The sequence below is a fragment of the Corythoichthys intestinalis genome, chromosome 15 (genome assembly GCF_030265065.1).
Source record: "Corythoichthys intestinalis isolate RoL2023-P3 chromosome 15, ASM3026506v1, whole genome shotgun sequence".
NCBI classification, from domain to species: domain Eukaryota; kingdom Metazoa; phylum Chordata; class Actinopteri; order Syngnathiformes; family Syngnathidae; genus Corythoichthys; species Corythoichthys intestinalis.
The window spans coordinates 12,801,361-12,820,459 of NC_080409.1; the positions used below are offsets into that span (position 1 = coordinate 12,801,361).

At 38.8% G+C, this 19,099-nt stretch overlaps 1 protein-coding gene across 1 annotated transcript in view; it reads left to right on the forward strand.

The window, feature by feature from the left end:
• The window catches only part of eif2ak3 (eukaryotic translation initiation factor 2-alpha kinase 3), a 78,766-nt gene extending 69,186 nt beyond the window's left edge, over nt 1-9,580 (forward strand). The window contains exons 16-18 of the mRNA XM_057859222.1: nt 2,471-2,572; nt 2,661-2,723; nt 9,005-9,580. Coding sequence (XP_057715205.1) covers nt 2,471-2,572; nt 2,661-2,723; nt 9,005-9,220 — 381 coding nt within the window. The 3' untranslated portion in view covers nt 9,221-9,580. The remainder of the gene's footprint in view (nt 1-2,470; nt 2,573-2,660; nt 2,724-9,004) is intronic.
• Nucleotides 9,581-19,099: the final 9,519 nt, after the last annotated feature.

The window sequence follows — 19,099 nt, forward strand, 5'->3', positions numbered from 1 at the left end:
CCGGTTCCGATCGGGTGAGGCGGCACTCTCTCGGTGATGGTGGCGGAGCCCATTAGACGTCTCGGTTGAGGCAAAGTTTTGGTGTGCTGTGATGCACGGGCTATCTGCAAAAATAATCAAAATGCTGTCTTAAATATCCTAATCATATGTAAAACACACGACAGCTCTGGATGCTAACATTCTCCATAATAATAGTTTACCGTGAAGATCTGTAAACAAAAACTGGGATTCTTGACAGCAAACACTCTCCTCCTCCTTCACTACAGCAGGACAGTCACTGTCACTAGACGAACGTGCGACATGACACTCCCGGTTTTGTCCTACTTTAGCCTCATCCCGTTTTTCCTGTTCATTTGGCTTTTGCTGCTCGTTTTGTGATGTATCAACAATGCTGTCCTGCTCATTAAATATGTTCTGCTCGGGTTCAAATTGAAAGGGCTGAACAGATGACATGTTTGTGTCGCTAAAGAGTCATACTCTGGAAGCTGGTAGCGCCTCCAGTTTACATCACTGCCCAGGGTGCAATGCGACATCAACAACAATGGCAACCTACTAGTTAAACTAATTTTACAAATTTTATAAAAACAAAAACATCAAGAGTGGTTTTAATATCAAATTATTATAACTAGGGTTGGGCATCATTTGCATTTGAACGGGTCCGTTTCTGATTCCACATTTCAATTCCGGTTCCGAACAGTTCTCGATTCTGATTCTTTTAATAGGCAGGGTAAAAAGAATTGCATAGTTTATATGAATTTAACTTCTTGATTATTCTTTTAAATTATATGAACTTTCAATTAATTTTGCTATGAATTTCTCAAAGGGCTATTTTTTAACTTGGATATGAATGTCTGTCTTTGAACTTCAACAGGATGAAGTTTCTTTTCACAGGAGTGTACTTTCACAAAGACGTTTATTTTTCAAAAGCTCACGGAGGAAACATTTACACATATTCTTTTGCCTATGTTTTAAAGTGTCTCATGCTGCAGGCATTTTTACATGTTATTCAGCTCCCACTAATGGGCTAACCTTGTGCAGAATATCAAACCAAAAAAAAAATACTTGCAAAACCCAGTCCAGATTAGCAGCGGGTACAGTATAAAATCAGAAACTGTTTTTCCTGAGGAAAATTACCATATCTGCCTTCCCAGGCAGTAAGCGTGAGCGTTCTGGACAGATGGTGTCTACTGCAGTGGAGAACGCACATTCACTGTGTGTAGATGTTTATTGAACTCTAGTAAATATGAGAACGCGAGATCTGACAGCAAAGGATGTCTTTTTCGTTCCCCCACCATGCAGCAGGGGCCTTCGACAAAACAGCTGGTGGCTTGTGCTCACAGCAGAGTAGAATAATAAATGGTCATGTATCACTTTAGTGAAGTATGTGAAAAAAAACTAATGATGCACGTTGATACGACGGAGTATTTGGGCCAAATTAATACATTTTTAAAAAGGACTACGAGATTAGTCATACTATTGCTACGAGAAAAAGTCGCAAATATTACAGTGAGGGTGAGGTAGCTGTGAGCCGCTACGCACTTTACATACATACAGTGGGGAAAACAAGTATTTGATACACTGCCAATGGGAAAACCCATTGGCAGTGTATCAAATACTTGTTTTCCTCACTGTATACCTTAGCTGGGAGCTATGACGACGCATTAGCATAAATTCTTCTATTGATTATAATTTGATGTAGATGAGGCAAAATAATAAGGATTTCCTTATTTGTCAAACCGATTCTAAAGCAAAAGATGCTTTTAATACTGTTGATTTTACGGTAGGCGGCAATGCACTATATAAAGCTGCTTATAAAGCTCCATTAGCCCGATGTAATAATACAACTTATTCTCATACTATTCCATCCATCCAATCATCTGCAGCTTAATCCGGGGTCGAGTCGCAGGGGCAGCGGATGAAAGACGTAATTTATTGTTTTACTTACAGTACCTGGTTCTGACTGGTTGGAGGACCAGCGCAGCGTGTCAAATACGCGGCACACAGCTATGCACTACTTGGCACTTGTATTCTATGAAGCCGGAGGTGTTTAATCATATTGGTCGTGCAGCCACCTTTGCATGATATAGCTGTGTTGCAATGTTGCACTGAGCTGACAGGTCATTTTTCTTTGTGAAGTTGAGCGCTGCCGCACAGTGTCTACGATTGAAGTCAAGTTGCAATGCACAAACACACACTTGATGTGGCTTGATGTTATTCGGCAGCTATTTTTTCCGTTCGGCAGTCAGGGCATCAAAACTTGGAATCGAAATTTTTTAAAATTCATACGGTTCCAGGAGAATCGGAGTGTTAGTCTCCAGATGCCATCGATGCTCGATGCTCGATGCCCAACGCTAATTATAACTCATACTTAACATTGTCTTTTAAGAACTACAAGTCTTCATGTCCGTTGATCTCTTTAAATGACCACACCCTAATCGTGTTGGTTTTTTTTTTTTCCATCTTTTTTCAGCTCTCAGGACAATCCTACTCGCACAAAGTGGACATTTACTCCCTGGGCCTGATCCTCTTCGAGCTGCTCCACCCCTTTAGGACGCAGATGGAAAGAGTCAGGGTGAGCCGCGGGATGATAGGTGTCAATGGTGCCGAAATGCGAGTTTTGATTTGTGAGCGCCGGCATGTGGTTTTGTCTTGGGCTGCAGACGTTGACGGAGGTGCGGTCGTTGTGCTTCCCAGAGTCCTTCTCCAGAAACAACTCGCATGAGGTTAGTGGTACTCTAGCGCTGTCTAGTGGAAAATATTGGAAATGGTTACTATTGGGTCATACAAAGATTTTTTTTCCCATAAAAATCAACATTCCCTTGTAGTCTTTTTTTTCTTCACTTTTATAGATTTAACAAATAAAAAAAGCTAAATTGGAAAAATGAAAACCAAACAGAATATTTCTAGTCATTTTAATATTATCAGATTTTTTTTAATACCAAATTCTTAATTTTTTTTTTTTTTTTTTTTGAAGAGTCTTCACTTTCCAGAGTTTGACAGACGTAAACGTACAGCAAACGTACTTCCGGTGAACATTTCAAAATAAAAGCAGGTCATGTTCAAAATATTAAAAAAAAAAAGATTTTTGGAGTTAATTTTGCTTACTTTAGGCTAAGTCTACGCGATTAGCCCTCCTCATCTCCTCCCCCAAACTGCATGGAGGGCGGAGTGAAGCACACTGCATTTGTTTGTGGCAGAGGTAACAGACACGACAATCATTGCTAGCAAGGAAAGAAGTTTGAGGAGGCGGCTTCAGTGTCATACAGATCCGCTGTGTGGCAGCATTTTGGATTTGCTGATATGCTATCCCCTCTCGTACATATTTCACAAAGACTGTCTTCCCGGATATTTACAACTAAGTCCGCCAAAACATTGTTACCGACTTGGCTGTAGGCATGTGCCGGTTACCGGTTTCACGGTTTACCGTGGTGTGAAAACGTCGCGGTTTCAAAACCACTAAAATTTTCCGTCAGACCGTAGTTCGGTATTCGTTATTTTTCTTGTGTCAAAAATGCAGCCAGAAGCGGCTTGGCGCAGCAGCGCTCACCCCCTCCCGTTTGTTGCTGTGTGTGAAAATGACGCTATCGGCTAGCCAGCCAGCTAACCCAAAAACAATTACTCCAAACATAAGGCGTACTGTTCTTCAATTTATTGAGCTCTCAAATCGTGGTAAGTGTAATATACAAAATGAATACATTTAAAATGTTGTACAATTAGATTTTTCCATGTGAGTAGCTTCAACAGATTAGCACCATGGAAAAAGTTCGCCAAAAACAAGACACACATTTTCCTTTTAAATTCAATATAAAAACTAACTAAAAGCTTACAAAGATGATTGTTAGCCTAGGCTTACCTGGGAGAGCAACTTTGTTGAGTGTGACAGCCGCAGAGTGAGAAAACAAGCTTGATTCGCTTGAATGAAGGGGAAAAAGTGAAAGCATCAAAGATCGCTAATTGCGAAAGATGATCTTGCCCTAAGCACAAATCCACGTTCGCTGGATCAAGAGGAGGTCTCACTCCCAATGTTTTTTTTTTTAATTTTATTTTTTAGATGAAACCTTTCCACAACAATATTGACATTTTAACTAACTTATACATTTTTAACTAACTTATGAATTCTTTATGTTCTTTTTAACACAAAGGCATGACATCATGTAGACTAGGGTTGACACAGTGGCTGAAAATGGCAAAACTTCACTTAAGGTTTTCCACCCTCAAAAAAAAAGTCATGCAGTATAAATTAGAATAAAAAAAATTATTCAGAAGTGTTTTTACTTTTTTATAGAAATTATTTTGTTCTTGCGCTAATCTTGAGCAACTTCAGCTGTGGCTGTGAGTATAGTCTATAAGTCATATTGAGTTTAATTTTATTTTAAAAAAATATATATATATATTGATAATTTATTTATTTTAACAATATATTCATGTTCCAATTTGCAACTATGGTCTGGAAAAAAAAAAAAAATTTAACCCATGCATCTCAAAATTTTTTGGAGCTATAATTGCAATACCGTGATACCGTGAAACCGCGGTATTTTTGCTCACGGTTATCGTACCGTCAAAATATCACACCGGCACATGCCTACTTGGCTGCTACGAACAACTTTGCTTTGACAAAGGACAGCTGGACACTGTGAGCTACCTCACAGTTACATGATGAACCATGAGTGGCCAAGTAACTCATTCACTCCCAGCCATTTTCACCAGCGCAACCCCCTTCGCTCCCGGCCGTTTTACTGGATTTTGACTGATTTTGCAAGGCCCACAGAAATATCAGTTCTTTTGCTATATAAACATGGAACCCACCAAAAGAAAGATTAGACTCTCTTCTTTCAGCAGGAAAAAAAGTTCATATCTTTTTCCATTCTTTAGGAATCAGCATTAGAAAGTAGCTGTTTGAACAATTTTCCCATTTGTAATGAAAAAACAGAAATTGAGCTTTTTGTAAAAGCGTACATTTCAAACATAACTTTGACTTTAACACAGCTATTTTTTGCTTTTGTGACATCCCAAACATCTGAATAATGTTTTCCTTCTACAAAATAACATAAACAACAAGACAAATAGAGCTTTTGATTGCAAAGTAAGTTTATTTACATATAACTAAACTATTGAACTGAGAGATGACGCTGTTGTGGCCCCGGCTGTACCGGCAGACGGGGTAAATTTTTCCCTGTCTCATCAAGATAGATTTTTTAAAAAATCTTTCTTTTGTAGTGACCACTACCTCATAACAGAATTCACCGAGTGAACTTGTGTGGGGCATGTGCCTTACGTTTTACATCGTTCTCCACATTTTTCTCACGCTTCTTACTTCTTCCAACTTCCGTTTCCTGACTATTTCTCTTCATTCATTTCCTTTCATGGTCCAATATGAGTTCTTAACAAATGCGCTACTGCCCTCCAGTGGCCAGTTTTATTGCTTTAAAATGGATTTTGAGCGTTGTGCTTTGGAGCAAAGTTGCATCAGAATCTAGAGGTGTCTCTCATGAAAAAAAAACATAAAAGACGTATAAATACGTTTTTGGGACACTGAAACAATTAAAAGTAGAACGTATTTATAAGTTTTTGGGACCAAATGAGTGTTAAGAGCGCTGTACTTCAAACTCGTCCTGTTAATGAAAATGTCATATGCTGGTGTTGTGCAGTAATGAGCAGACGTGATTTCTGTGGCATTTGTTAACCTTTTTAATGCTCCGACATCACTCGCGCGCAAGCACACACTAGATATCATCAAATAGCAAACTAGATGTGATCATGGGACATGTAGTCCATATACTACATCGATGAATTAAAAACCGCTATGACTGAATGAGCAGGCCAAATCAATCCATACCAGTGACTATAGATAAAGCTGCAAATGTTGTTAATTCAGTACGTGACACAGATGGACATGGACCACAAATAGGATGTTTTGCTCATGTGGTAAAACTATCTGCTAAGAGGGCTGTAGCAATCAACAGTGTGCCCCGCCTCACTTTACAAACAGTAAAGATTGTTCTCAGCACTTTTATACAAAATTTCTTCAGATCAGTAATTAAGCACATAAATATTATGCACGAAAATGCGCGTTTATGTGATGGCAATGTTATTTTTGCTTGTTAGCGAAATAAAAAAAAATCGAGGGAAAAAAAAAAACAAGCGTTATTTATGTTTTTTGCAGAGCATTAAATGTATTGAATCTAGGGCTGTCAAATTTATCGAGTTAACTGGCGGAAATTAATTTTTTAAATTAATCACGTTAAAATATTTTACGCATTTAACGCATGCGCGGAACGACCCACTCAAATTTGATAGCCATCTAAAGTCCGTCACTAAATCCGCTTCTTACCACCTAAAAAATATAACCAGAATTAAGGGGCTTCTGACTCAACAAGACATGGAAAAACTTATGCATGCGTTCATTTTCAGCAGATTGGACAATTCCCACGGGATATTTACGGGTCTTGATAAAAAATCAGTCAGGAAGCTGCAGCTAGTACAGAATGCTGCAGCCAGAGTCCTCACAAATACAAGGAAGCTGGACCACATTACACTGGTTTTGAAATCGCTACACTGGCTTCCAGTGAGTCAAAGGATAGAGTATAAAATACTACTGCTCATCTACAAAACACTTAATGGCCTTGGACCAAAATACATGCTTGATTTGTTAGATTCCTATGAGACATCTAGACCCCTAAGGTCGTCTGGAACCGGTCTTCTGCATGTTCCAAGAACAAGAACCAAGCAGGGTGAGGCAGCATTTAGTTATTATGCTCCTCACCTCTGGAATAAGTTACCTGAACGTCTGAAGTATGCTCAAACTGTTAGCTCTTTTAAATCAGGGCTAAAAACGCTTTTGTTTAGCACTGCATATCCATAACTGTCTATACATTTCAATCTACTTGCTTTCTATTCCTCTTGTGCTTATCTCCATTGCTGATTTCAATTATTATTAGTAGTAGTAGTTTTTGTTTTATTTTTATTTATTCTGTTTGTTATTAAATGCGATTTTTATGTATAATTTTATTTCCGATTTTGATTGTCTTGGTTTTTACGTTGTATTGATTTAAATGTGATTTTTATGATCTTCATGTGATGTAAAGCACTTTGAATTGCCTTGTGTTGAATTGTGCTGTATAAATAAATTTGCCTAGCCTTGCGTTGCCTCATGCATTGCTGCAAACAGACTACAATCGCGCCGTTTTATGTATATTGAGAGCTAAGAGGCAGAGACAAACGAGTGGAGTGGACACAGGCATTCATTGGGGCCGCGCTATTTATTGGCATAATCCTTGGCATCTCTTCCACCACAATTATAACTATTGTGGAGAGCGATGTGGAGAACAATGACAGGAGATGTTCTTTTCACCCTGCATTGAACACAACGCGGAGAAGATATACATACCATTTGCAGCCACCACTGACATTCATGGTTACCCAACTTCCCATCATGCATTTGGGCAGAACAGTTAAGTCGCTACAGTACCATTTACTGAAAGCACAACAAAAATAATATTCCTATCTCTCAAAAAAAAATCATGTTCACAAATAGAAAAGCGGTCAATGCAAAGAGAACTGGCATACCCAATCAAAATAGCTATGCAAAATAATACTCAGACTTTGGTCAGACTCTATTCAAACATTTCGTTTAGCTTAACAAATACACTAGATGGCAATATTTAATCACAATATACAAACTATCAGAGGTCTCTTACGCTGTGAAGTCAACACTCAAAAGAACGTAAGGTACAATGAACCTGGAAACTACGGCATCAGTCGGGGGGCAAAACGCACTAGAAAAACTGGGCTAGATCTCTAATTAATTTAAAACTCACCCTTCACACCTTGTGGTGTATTCAAATCACTACCTTCCACAATGGCGAGCTATTAGTTTATTTTTTGATTGAAAATTTTACAAATTTTATTAAAATGAAAACATACAGAGGAGTTTTAGTGTAAAATCACTATAACTTGTACTCACATTTATCTTTTAAGAATTGCAAGTCTTTCTATCCGTGGATTCCTTTCACAAAAAGAATGTTGATAATGTTAATGCCACCTTGTGGATTTATTGTTATAATAAACAAATACAGTACTTATGTACAGTATGTTGAATGTACAGTATATATCCGTCTTGTCTTTCCATTCCAACAATAATTTACAAAAAAATATGGCATATTTTAGAGATGGTTTGAATTGCGATTAATTACGATTAATACATTTTTAAGCTGTGATTAACTCAATTAAAAATTTTAATTGTTTGACAGCCCTTATTGAATCGAATTGAAAATCGTGTCCCTCGTATCGAAAATTGTATCGAACTGTGACTTAACTGCATCGTTGCATCCCTATATGCAATGAATAATTTTACTTCAAATTTTCCAACATGTGCACTATGCAAAACAACATGACAGTCATTTTGTATCAAATTAACACTTATGATGAGCTCTAATTGGCAGAGAACGAAAATGGCATTGGATTTTTCACCTATTTCATATTCTGCACTTAGCTAGCTTTCAAATGACTCGTTATGGATTGTGTGTGTGTGTTTTTTTTTTATATTTATTGTTTGTGATATAGTTTGTTTTTTATTTAAGAATAACAATGTATTGTATTTCAATGGGTGATTTATTAGGGTGTATTGTCACTATGTTAGTGGTTGAATTGGTTAAAAAAATGTGACAATAATATCTCATATTAGCAATAATTTATGAAACTATGTCACCTACTAAAATTATTCATCGCGACAGGCCTAATGTTAGGATCTATTCTATCCTTACAGTATAAGGGAAGGCAATCTAAATGACTGAACTCATTATATAATGAAAGTAAGGTTGCTTTAAAGTTGGTGGGGACAATTTGAGCATCCTAAAAAGTTGCTAGTGTCGTTTCTACTGTCCATTGATTGTAAGGGTTTAAATGACAGAGTTACTGTGTGCCGTAGGTCAAAACGGTTTGTTTTTCGAGCAACTTTGGCCAGCTAACGTAATGATTTTTTTCCTTTTGTTTTGTCTGGTTTCAGCTGAGCATGGTGCTGAGCATGCTGTCGCCGAGCCCTGGCGAGCGTCCCGAGGCGGCAGCCATCACCAGCCTGCCGCTCTTCCGGGAGCTACCGTGTCAGCAGGTCGCCGCGCGTCAGCGCCCACGTACGTACAGCGCATCCTCCTCTTCGTCGACGTCCTCCTCTTCCGGCGGCGGAGTGGGAAGGACGGCCACCGGGCTCCCCTGCCCCAACTGACGCCGCAATGTTTCCCCGTCTGTTTGCCGCGGATCGCGATTAGACGTCAGGTCTATTTGAAGCGGGAGGATCTTGAATTCGATTGGTTAACACACACACACAAAAGAAAATGTACTCTTCTGAATCACGGGTGTCCAACTTTAAGGCCCGGGAGCCCGATCCGGCCCGCCGTGTCATTTTGTGCGGCCCGCAAAAAGTAAATCGTGTACATTGGCTCTGCTAAAATACAGAGAGATACTATTCACGTTTGGTTTGTGGTTTTCCCGGCGCGCTACACCTCAGGTACAACAGGAGAAGGAGAGAGGCCTTCAGCCACGTATGCCTGATTTGGATACCCCAAAAAAAAAAAAAAAAACAGAACCTCCTCCTCTCTCCAGTTTTGGAGGGTTTTTTTCCCAGGAGGATTCCATTTGCCTTTGGACTAAAAGGACGGACTTTGACTACCATGAGCACACGTCAACCTTTTCAGAAAAGCGCAACCAACCATTCGCCTGGATATTGATTTTGTGGCGTGAATGACGGAAAAGTTGACGGGGAAAACGCTTTTTTTTTTTTTTTTTCCCATATGGATGGTTGGGAAAAAAATGATATCTGGCTAGAGATGGTTTGACTCCAGTTTTTCTTTCTTCATATGGCTGTTTTTCCCTTCGTTTTTGTTTTCGTTCGAGCGTTCTCGCGAAAGGGCAACTTTTTGGTGGATGCACAGAGTATTAGAAAGTCTTCGTATCATGAGAATAAAATCGTACCATTACGAGAATAAAGTCGCAATATGAGATTTCGATTGTAATATTATGAGATTGAGGTCAGAATATTACGAGAATACTCGTAACATTTCAAAATTTAGGTTGTGATATTGCAAGAGGAAATCATGATATTACGAGATTTAGGGTTTAATATGACACGAATAAAATACAGGGTGGGGCAGAGCAACTTGCTTATTTAAATTTAGCACCCTGAAGCAATAGTTGTTCTGAGGATGGTATGGATGCACTTATTTGAGAGGGTGGGGCTTAAAGTTTGGTTCTTAACGTGCGTTATTTATTTTCTGTTTATTTTTCAGGAACCCCAGCGAGCATCATGGAGTGGACGAATTTGGAACGCACTTTCGCTGTTGAGGCCTTTTTTTTTTTTTTTTTTCAAGCGGTCACTCAATCGTCGCAACGCAATGTGCATTCTTCATGGAGGATTTATCTCAGAGAATGAGCAGCAACCCAAAAGCAGATGCATGTTTGCGGGCAGACCATCAGGGAGATCTCAAAACAGATTTTCTCACCGTGTCAATGTTTTGGGGTCGTCCTTGCTGTTCGTGGGAGGCAAGGTTTCTTTTTCTTTACATCAACCGTTTGCGTGAAGCTGTTTACCCGTGAAACAATCGACTGCCGACCAGGAACACGACCACGGGAAGCAATATTAAAATGTCTATGGAATGCACGTTGCGTTGCAACGATTAAGCGACCGATTGAAAAAAATGTCTCAACAGCAAAATCGCGTTCCAACTTCATCCACTCCATGATGCTCACTGGGGTTCCTGAAAAATAAACACAAAAGGAATAATGCACGTTAAGAACCAAACTTTAAACCCCACCCTCTCAAATAAGTCCATCCCTGCCATCCTCAGAACAACCATCTCTACAGGGCACCAAATTTAAATAAACAAGTTGCTCTGCCCCACCCTGTATGATCAGATTGAAGTCTTGACATTAGTAAAATCATGAGATTTAGGTCAAAATATTACGACTTTATCCCCGTCATCTTAACAGATTTAAGTGGTAGAATGAGAATAACTTGACTGAAATCTTGCAATGTCACAGCTTTATTCTTTTCATATTGCAACTTTGTTCTGGTGATATTCCAACTTTATTCTTGACAAAACCAAACTTTTTCCCCTTTCTTCTTCCATGTCCCCTTAGGGCTCCTTACAAATCAGACTATTAATTTATCAGCCCCAAAAAAAAAAAAAAGTTTAATTATTTTGGGGTCACAATTGGCGCTTCTTTCTAATATAATCATTTTCACTGCAGATCAAATTCCACACCAAACACTGTCGTCTTTTCTCAACAAATGAAAAAAATGTTCAGAAAATGACATCAGAACTGATTTTGCTTCAAAATCAGAAAATTTCAACTCTTTTGCAGGCGACCGTGAGGGTGAAAATGTTTTGGGCCAAAAGCTTGTCTCATAAGCATTTGTTTCTCCCTAAAAATGGACAATGTCAATCATTTTGCCAAGGCTTTCTACTGTCTTTTTCTGTACTTTCTTCCAGGAAAAACATTTTTTTCTGTCTTTTTATCATTTTAACTTCCCTTCATCATCCTAATTTGATTTGAATCAAATTCCAACACTTTGTAATTTTATGCTTTCTGCCTCATTTTTGGGTCTGATTGTATTTTGTTGCCGTTTTTAACGGGGAAAGTTGTATTTTTTTGTCGTTGTGAAGAATCTAGGTCCTGTTTGTTTGTGGGGGTCAGGGGAGACAAAAACAATTGTAAATATGTTGATTTGTTGCTTTTTATTTATATTTCAATGCTGTCAATACAATCCGTTTGGGGTTGGCCATTATTATCCAGACTTCTTACAAGTCTGACTTTAATAAAACTGTTGAGGAAAACACATCGTATTTGCATTATTCGAGATGATGGCACGAAACTAATTGGAAGCGATGATACACGATCAGTCTTAGCTAAGTTTAAAGTCTTTCAATAAGTTCACTAGTAGACGTCCAATCCATTTGAAGTGGGAATCATTTGCCACCAACCCTCCTGCTTCAAACGGATTGGAATCAAAGACAACTTTTTTTTTGTTAAAAATTCTTGTAAATAAAGGCTTAAATCCCTGAATTCTTTATAGATATGGACGTAAAACAGTCTCGATTCTTGGTTAAAAGCCCAAAAAAATAAAAAACCTGCAGATAGCATTTCATTCATTCATTTTCCATGCTGCTTTTCCTCACGAGGGTCGCGGAGGTGCTGGAGCCTATCCCAGCTAACTACGCATTTATTTTACGTAAATATGTCGAAGAACGATGCTAGTCTGTTAGTCAATGTGGCGGCCGCCATATGTAAACAGAGCTTTTCCGGTAAACATTCTTGCGAATAAATGCTTAAATCCCTGAAATCTTTATAGATGTCGACATAAAACAGTCTCGAATCTTGGTTAAAAGCAAAAAAAAAAAAAAAAAAAAAAAAACGTGCAGATAGCATTTATTTTGCGTAAATATTCCGAACAATGAGGCTAGTCAGTTCGGAAAATTAGCCACCTCCATGTGTAAACAAAGGAGAAAAATCTTGTCAATAAATGCTCAAATCACTGAACTCTTTATAGATATGGACGTAAAACAGTCTCGATTCTTGGTTAAAAGAAGAAAAAAAACTGGCAGTCACGCATCTATTTTACGTAAATATATCGAAGAATGACGCCAATGCTGTAGCGGCTAATTTCTCCCATTGATTTTCACAACGTTTCAAAATGCATGCATGGTACAAAAAAATATAATAATAACCTTGAATCCTTGAACAAATCACTCCTGAGACAATCCTTCCTGATTGTATTGTACACCTTAATACTTTTTCAACCTAAATCCGGCGTTGGATCGCTGAATGTGTTGACTAACTGCGACCCACTGCGAATAACTGAATCGGACTGCCCCCTACTTGAAGGCATTGCGCAGCGGCTGATGGGTGTGACCCGTCAATACAATTATGAAGTCTATGAGCAGTGTTTCTAAATTTACTCTAGCAAAACGCTTGGCTTAATAAAGCTACGGTTACGATTTACTCAAGTAAATGTAACTGAGTAAAAGTAACGTGTTGCTAGAAACCTCTAAATGTGGAGACATCTTAACTTGCTTGCATACAAATGTTTCACCTATATAGTTATGTATCCACATTTATTTTAAACAATCACCATCACCAGCATTTTTGCGAGGTACACAGGGCGATAGCACAATATGTCCGTTAGAGGGCGTCAAAGGATCATTTTGCTTTAAATAAAAACTGACGCTCCTATTTCAAACCTGCAGAGGGCGTCAATAACTCGTTAGCGCTTCGCTTTCACCCCAGCAATAAAGGTAAACACTAAACGTGAAACCATCGCACAGTGACACCCCCCCCCCCCCATTTTATTTTTTACTCTAAAGCTAAATAGTTTGAGTAAATTGACCCAAAAATCAACAAGTGACCCAAATTGCACTAAAGAAAAAAACCCGTAAATGCTCCAAAATAAACTCATTGGCTGGCACTGAAAGGTATCAGCAGAAAGTGACCTGAAACTATCCCAAAATAACAGGAAGTGAGCCAACATCAACAGGAAGTGACCTACAAATGACCCAAAACCAATGAGAAGTGAACCAGAATTGCCTTGAAATCATAAGTGGATTTTACAGGGGGGCCAGGCCCACCTGGCCCAAAAAGTGTCATTTCATGTTATTGACTTTCCTATATATGATTTTAGAATTTTCCGGTAAAATATTGTCTATAAAAGTTGTAAAGCAATAAAACAAACAACAAAAATGAATGAAATGAACACATTTTTTTATAATGGGTCAAAAATATTTTTTGAACAGATCATGGGATTATTGTAACGATATGAGCAAATCGTATCTGCATGTTCGATTAGTAATGTCTGCTCGTCACCCTACACGGAAGTCAGCGATACACAGCGAGCTCGTGACCGCTGATAAAAAGCCCGCCAGTTGACAGTTAATGTTGATTTTGCTTAGCCAAACCCCTTGAAGAACGAAGAGGCAAGATGGTTTACGTAATTTTTACAAACCTAAGCTTTTAAAAGCGACAACAACTACTGAGCAAGAACCAAGGTTTGAAAATGTGGACCATGAAAAGCCAGAGAGCACTGCCAAAATAGTGAGCAAAGTTTCAATTTGCCTGACTAAAGATGGTAATTGCACAACAAATTTTGCACCCTTATAATTAGAGATGTCCCTATCGATCGGTATCCCAATCGATCAGGTCCGATCACGTCATTTTCAAAGTATCGGAATCGGCAAAAAAATATCGGCCGTGCCTTTTTTTAATTTTTTTTTTTTTTTTAGTTAAATCGTTTTCTTGTATTGTATTTAACGTTACAGACATAATATGTTACACTCCTCCAGAGTCTTTAGGCTTATCAAATTTATCCCAGTAACGGCAGTAATTAATTTTTAAAAAAATGTATCCTGTTAAAATAGATAACGCAATTAATGAATGCGCTGCAGGACCCCCTCACGCACTGTCGTGCTCAATCTGTAATGGCATCGTTTTACCTATATAGAGAGGTAAAAGGCAGCGTAAAATGAGTAGAGTGAATTTTGGCAGCCTTTGGAGCCTCTTTTTAATTGGCTATAGCCTTACAATCCCTCTCCCTATGATTAGAAATATCATGGGAAGCAATGTGGGGAAGCAAGGTAGCAATTGATCTTTTTCTCAACACCTTAAGTTATTTCCCAACGCAGAGAAGATATATCAATTGGTAGCACTACGGACAGTCATGGTTCCACTTCCCATCATGCATTTGGGCATGCCTACAGTATCATTTACTAAAAGCTCAACAAATACACTAGACGGCAATATTTAGTCACAATATACAAAGTCACAAGTCTTTCTATCCGTGGATCCCTCTCACAGAAAGAATGTTAATGTAAATGCCATCTTGAGGATTTATTGTCATAATAAACAAATACAGTACTTATGTACTGTATGTTGAATGTACACATTCGTCCGAGTTTTATTCATTTTTTTCTTAATGCATTGCCAAAATGTATATGATCAGGTAAAATTATCGGGAATGATTGGAATTGAATCGGGAGCTAAAAAAGCAATCGGATCGGGAAATATCGGGATACTCAAACTAAAACGATCGGGATCAGATCGGGAGCAAAAAAACATGATCGGAACAACCCTACTTATAATATTTGGCTCCCAAAGCTGTTGTGGCCTCTTTTACATTCAATTGAATTCTCAATGTTATCCACAGGTGTTAAATAAACAAGTAACATCATAAACATACATGTTCCAAATGAATATGGCGTAAACTAATGCTTAACTACGCGGCGAAGATGTAAACAGTGGGAGAGCGGCGTGTAGTTGTTGTGTGCAGCTAACATAGCAGAATGTGTCTGAGAAGAACATTTCTACATGTCCGTCCATCAGGCATGTGCGGGTGTGTGTGTGGGGGGGCGGAGGGTGCTTGAGCACCTGCCCCTACATGCCCAAAGTGCCCCTTTTGACTGGGCTTTTTTTGTGTGTGTGTGTGTATGTGTGAGCTGGCCGACTGTGCAGGCAGGCCACCGCGTATTTTACTTGAACACTGAAAACAGCTTAAAAAAAAAAAAGCCGTCTGCATGCCATTAAGACGCCATAAACCCCTCCTCTCCCTTGCACGCCCACTCGCTTGCTGGCTCGGTTAGTGTCAGGCCGCTTGTCGGCCACACCACCGGTCTCCGCGCTGGGGCGGGGAGTAAAAGCCGAGTTATGCCTTAACAGCCCCGTCGCTTCCGCGTTGCGTTGCGGTACTCCGGAGACACCCTGATGTCACACACCCATCCCGGCGCGGAGGTCGGCCTCAGAGTGCTTCGGCACCAATAGCCGGCCGTCAAGCCGGCGAGCGCACGGTCTGCCCGAGACGGGGGGGCTGCCACCGGCAGCCGCGCTGGTAAGGTTTCCCGTGTTGAGTCAAATTAAGCGGCAGGCTCTCGGATGGAGGCACGCGCCTCGCATCCAGCCCATTGTCCGCTTGAGGCGCACTATATTCGGCTGGGGCTCCAGTTGATGACTCGGGCCGGCCCGACGAGGGGTGGCCATGATTGTTGCTTCTTCAAGCTTTTCAGAAAAAAGCCATTGGTGTAGCCACTTGTCACTCAAACATATCTGACCAATAGCGAAGTGCAACATTTGACTCGGAATGATTCAATCCCCCCCCAAAAAAGTGCGTTCAAAACTTTTTGCACTTAAAAAAAGTGAGTTCAAAACCTTTTGCACTTCAATCAAAACAATAATAATTTCAAATAAAAATAATATTTTCCAAATAAATAAAAAAATATTTTGGGGGAGGCCAATTTGATTTTTGCATATGATTTTTTTCTTTGAAAAGATTTGTTTTTGATTGGAGCACCATCTTGTTCCTTTCTGAGTCTCAAATTTATTTTTGCATTCAAACACTTTTTTTGTTGTTGATTGAAGTGACTTATTTTGATTGAAAATATTTTGATTAAAGCAACTTTTTTTTAAAAAAATTGGTTGGCTTTTTTCGTTGAATAATAAAAACACAAGTCTACCTCCATAGTTTTTGAGAGAAAATGTAAGAAAGCTTTAAAAATAAAAGCCACCGGGAATCTGATTTTTTAAATTTCAGATTCATATTTCATTTTGTAGACATGCCACGTAAGGAGTGGAGGTTGAGGGATTAAAAAAAGAGCTGGATGAGGCTGCTAAAGGCAGTGGATGCCTCATCAGCTGGGTGAATAAGCACAATTGGTAAGAATAACAGTTTGCAAGGATAGTCAAGTATAAAATACAACAATTATAAACACAATTTCTTATTTGCTAGTTAGTTATGTGCTAGAGCTGTCAAATATGAATAACAATGAAATAGTAATTTTGTGCTGAAGGTGGCTCAGTGACCATCTGATGTGGTTTCTTCTCAGATGAACAACAAGTTGAGGAAGGAAGTTTTGATGTAGAAGTTGAAGGAAGAAAAGAGGCAAAGCCTGACTGAGTCACAATCAGAAAGTGTTGATGACAGTGTTGATTTCTATTCACTATTCTTCTCCTTCCAATGAAAGTCTGTCACAGCCAATTATACTGTAAAGCTGGTTAAAATGGAAGTTGTTTTAAGTTGTATTAAGTACCTGGTCAAAACTTGACAGAACACCTGTTAACACCGGCGGGCGCGCCATATTCATTGGATGACAATCTTGGCGAAAAATATAGCTGTCCTAAGCAGCCTGATTTAGAATTCCCCTCAAGAATGTTGGGAAACAAAAAACGCTTATTTTCAACTAGGAGTGGGAACCTCTTGGTGCCTCACGATACGATACGAATTGCGATACAAAGCTCACGATAACGATGATCTGACGATATGGCGATACAACGATTATCGATACATTGGTCAGGAAATCATTCTAGGATTTTCTACAAACAAGTCATAAACAGAAAAACAAGTTTCTTCTGTGAATTGGAATGAGTTTATCACTAGTAGACGTCCAATCCAAACGGATTGGACGTCTATGGCCGTCAGTTGCAGCCAATGCCAGGCAATGAGGTAAATTTGGGCCATTTAAGATCATTTACCTGTTGATTTTCAGTTACTTCCTGTTGATTTTGGGGTATTTTAATGGTTCACTTCCTGTTTATTTTGAGTTACAGAACAGAACGTGACCTGGGAATCACCCAAATGAATATGCAGTGACTCAAATCAACAGGAAATGACCTGTAAATGCCCTAAAATGAACAGCAGGTGACCTGTAAATGCCCCGAAAATCTGACCGAATGACTGTGAATGCTCTGGTTTCGAATGAACGAACGTTCCCAGTCTAAATGGATTCGGCGTCGAGCACCGTCAATGGCAGCGTTAGAGTTAACTGAGACACTACTAAAGATTTTGGTAGCAACTTGATGGCTCCTTAAAAAAAAAAAAAAAAAAAAAAACAACTATTAACACCTTTTTAAAACGGTATCTCGATTTTTGACAGGAGCATATCGATAACCTTTTGGGATACAATCATAAGTGGATTTTAAGGGGGGAATAGGGGGGCCAGGCCCCCCCCCACGTGGCCAAAAACTGTCATTGCATGAAATTGACTTTCCAATATATATATAAAAGCTGTAAAGCAATAAAACTGCAACAAAAATGAATTAAATGAACAAGAAAATGAATTACTTTTCGAACAGATCATGTGACTAGCACCTTAGACGGTCATTTGCTTTGCATATAATTTTCAACCCAAAAAAAAAAAAGTGTTTTTCAAATGATTTTTTTCTTTAATTGAAAATATTTTTTGGGATTAAAGCAACTTTTTGGGGGATTGAATGATTTAGACACAAATGTCCTACTCATAATATGGCCCAAACACAAAAAGAGAAGAAAACTTTTTCAATGAAAAATAAGTGTTCAAATGCAAATTTTTCAATCTCAAATACTTTTTCGCATTCGAAAATGTTTTCTATGATTGAAATTTTTCGTTTTTTGATTGATTTTTTCCTTTTGAAAAAAATGTATATACTGTGTATATATATATATATATATATATATATATATATATATGCAAAAGTATTCGGCCCCCTTGAACCTTGCAACCTTTTGCCACATTTCAGGCTTCAAACATAAAGATATAAAATTTTAATTTTTTGTCAAGAATCAACAACAAGTGGGACACAATCGTGAAGTGGAACAAAATTTATTGGATAATTTAAACTTTTTTAACAAATAAAAAACTGAAAAGTGGGGCGTGCAATATTATTCGGCCCCCTTGCGTTAATACTTTGTAGCGCTACCTTTTGCTCCAATTACAGCTGCACGTCGCTTGGGGTATGTTTCTATCAGTTTTGCACATCGAGAGACTGACATTCTTGCCCATTCTTCCTTGCAAAACAGCTCGAGCTCAGTGAGGTTGGATGGAGAATGTTTGTGAACAGCAGTCTTCAGCTCTTTCCACAGATTCTCGATTGGATTCAGGTCTGGACTTTGACTTGGCCATTTTAACACCTGGATACGTTTATTTTTGAACCATTCCATTGTAGATTTGGCTTTATGTTTTGGATCATTGTCCTGCCGGAAGATAAATCTCTGTCCCAGTCTCAGGTCTTGTGCAGATACCAACAGGTTTTCTTCCAGAATGTTCCTGTATTTGGCTGCATCCATCTTCCCGTCAATTTTAACCATCTTCCC